Here is a 3,207-nt window from a genome sequence, read left to right as displayed (position 1 = left end):
TTTTTTAAAAAAAAAAACGAATGCAATGTTTGTAAAATGTATCATATAGAGGTCAAGTACCTCGCGATGTAATCAACTATTGTGAATCGTTTATAATGTATATGAACGGGTCCTTTCAGTTGGTTTGTAAACAATGTTATGTAAACATTAACTAAGGTTACTTTGGTAATTATATATTTACTTCCGTTGTGTTTAAAAAAAATCAGGGTGTTACACAAACAGTTTGAAACCTTTTTTAAAATTTGAATATCCTATAAAAACACATTTATAAACCTGCTAGAAAATTTGTCATGATTATTCAAAATGGTAGAAAAACAAAGACAACTAAAAGTTTTAAGATGGGAGAGATTAGGACATTTTTTGTAAATCATTTCATAGGAACATTTTCCATTTAGAACAGAAGTGGGTAGCTTATTAATCAAGTAGGCAGCAGTTAGAATACATTCAGACCACAGATACAAAGGAATATTCCCTTGAAACAATAAAGACCTAGCCACATTCAACAAATGCCTATGTTTTCTTTCAGCAATACCAATTTGTTGAGGAGTATATGCACAAGTTGTCTGGTGAACAATACCTTTTTGATTGACAAATTGATTCATTTTATTGTTAACAAATTCAATACCATTATCACTTCTAATAGTTTTAATTTTAGTATCAAACTGATTTTGCGACAAGTAATAAAAAATTTCAAAGTATTCAAAAACATCCTCTTTTGTTTTTAACAAATATGTCCACACAGCTCTTAAATAATTATCAACAATGGTTAAAACAAAAATACTTAAAACCATCTTTACTTTTAACTTTATAAGGCCCCCAAGTATCTAAATGAACTAATTCTCCAACCCTTTTTGACTTATGATCACTTAAATGAAAAGGTTCTCTAGTTTGTTTAGCTTGATGACATATGTCACGTGGTTCATTATTATCAATTTTGTTAAAACCAATATCTTTTCCTAAAATAGTTAAAACTTGATCAGCAGGATGACCAAGTATATTATGCCAGATTTTATGTTTAGTCAAATATGTAAAGACACATTTGAACTAAAATTCTTACCACTTAAACAATCATCAAATAAATATAGATCATCAAACTCACTATCAGTCCCCCATCAACCTTTTTTGAATTTAATCATGTATGTAAAACCTTTTAACATCAAAACTTACAACAAGATTGCAATCTTTAATTAACTTATTGACAGACAGTAAACTAACATTGTATTGTGGAATAACCAGCACATCAAACAGTTCAATTTTATCTGAAAGTTTTAGATTACCAATTTTTAAAATCTTAGCAACAGTACCATTAAGATGGTTAACGGTTAAATTTAAATCACTGACATCAACCACATTATAAAGTTTAAAAGAATTAGACACCATGTGCTGGTTAGCTCCAGAATCTATAATTCAACCTTTTGATAAAGATTGATTTATATGAAAACAGTTTGCAGAAATTTTTTTATTAAAATTTATGTTAAAGAATATATTGTTATTTTGAAAACTACCTGCCATATTGGCATTGGCATGATGGGAAACAGGTTTTTCATTTTCAAGACTGAGAAGTTTCATGATTTGTTCACTAATAAGCTGAACAGATGAACTATCAACACACATTATCAGAAACACATTTATTATTATTATTAAACTTAGGTGCACCTTGATTAAAAGGTTTTTTTAACATAACCAGGTGGGTAACCTATTAGTTCATAGCATCTATCAACAGTGTGGCCAAGCATGTTACAATTTATACATTTTAATTATATTTTTTCTTGTTATTAGTAGAATTATTACTATTAACAAAATTAGCAGTTTGCATTAAAAGCAGAAGACTGTGTTTTATTAACATATGAACTAGATGCAATATGCATTTTGTGAGATTCATCCCTAGATATAATAAAAAATGCAGTTTTAACAGAAGGAACATGATTAGAAGTAAGAATTTGACTTCTAATTGGCACATAGACATCATCAAGACCTATTAAAAACTGCATAAGTTTTAAAAATTGATTGTGTTATGACTTAATTGCAGAAACCATATAATCAATTTTAATCATATCATCAAATTGTCTCCACATAGCATTCAACTTATGATAATAATCAGATAAAGATTGACCAGATTGACTACATGAATTAATTTTTTGATATAGATTAAATGTAACAGGAGAATCAATTTTATCATAGGTTTCTTTTAATTCTAACCAAACAGATTCTGCAGTTTTAGAGAAGATTTGACCATTGTAAACATCTTCAAATAATGATAATAAAATCCAGGTAAGAACCACAGAATTACATCTATCCCATTGACTAAGTAGCACATCATCATCTTCATACTCATACCTAGGACAAGAACCATCAATAAACCCTAATTTATTTTTAGTTTGTAAGGCAAGTTTCATAGCACATGACTACACATTATAATTCTCAGTACCTTTAAGTTTTTGTGTTATAAGTGAAGCACCAGATGTATCACTTGGATGCAAATACAAAGGATCATTAAACTCAAGTTTACTAATCATAGTAACACTAGTGTTTGACTCAGTATCACTAGCCATGTTAATCAGAAACAAACACAGAAAAAATAAAAAATATGCAAATAGTAGAACAGAAATCAAGTACAAAACGTGTAAACCAACAATTTTAACACATAATAAGCATGCAGAACAGTAAACTTAAACAAATAGCACACAAATAACCGCAACAAATCCACGGTTCAGACACATATAAGGAAAGAAAAACAAACCCCAATGGACTGGCTACTAGCCAGGCAACCTGTTGAGATGATTTACACAAATAATACAGGTCAAGATCTTACTACGGTTGATTAGGTATTCATAGATCTCTTGGATCTAGATCAAGAGTTGGGCGTAGAGATCTGGTCAAGGGTTATAACAAAAGAAAGCACAAATAAACACGAGACTCCCCTTTGAAGATCTGAACAAAGAAGAATCCAAACAGTAGCAGCGGAAGAGCACTTTTAGGGTTTTAAAACGAAGCCCTAATTTTGTGAATCAACGAACCACAATACCACAAGGATCAACAATCGAACCCAAACACAGTGAATAAACCTCTCCTTTCAACCGGATGAAAGAAGATGAATCGAAGAACAGAAACCCTAATTTTCAGATCTAAAAATTAGAAATCAATCAAACACTGAATCGAACGAAATCAACCTTGTCACTCTGATACCATGAAAAAATACACAGAGAA

General features: G+C 30.1%; 1 protein-coding gene across 1 annotated transcript; it reads right to left on the bottom strand.

Annotated features, from left to right (window-relative positions):
* Positions 1-1,802: 1,802 nt before the first annotated feature.
* Positions 1,803-2,552, bottom strand: LOC139870371 (uncharacterized). The gene is made up of 3 exons (XM_071858181.1): positions 2,429-2,552; positions 2,034-2,362; positions 1,803-1,985 (listed from the first exon to the last, which is right to left on the bottom strand). Exons 1-3 carry the CDS (start codon positions 2,550-2,552, stop codon positions 1,803-1,805), a joined length of 636 nt encoding a protein of 211 aa, XP_071714282.1.
* Positions 2,553-3,207: the final 655 nt, after the last annotated feature.

Source organism: Rutidosis leptorrhynchoides, chromosome 10 (assembly GCF_046630445.1).
Source record: "Rutidosis leptorrhynchoides isolate AG116_Rl617_1_P2 chromosome 10, CSIRO_AGI_Rlap_v1, whole genome shotgun sequence".
Classification (NCBI taxonomy): Eukaryota; Viridiplantae; Streptophyta; class Magnoliopsida; order Asterales; family Asteraceae; genus Rutidosis; species Rutidosis leptorrhynchoides.
This window is presented reverse-complemented; position numbering and strand designations above follow the sequence as displayed.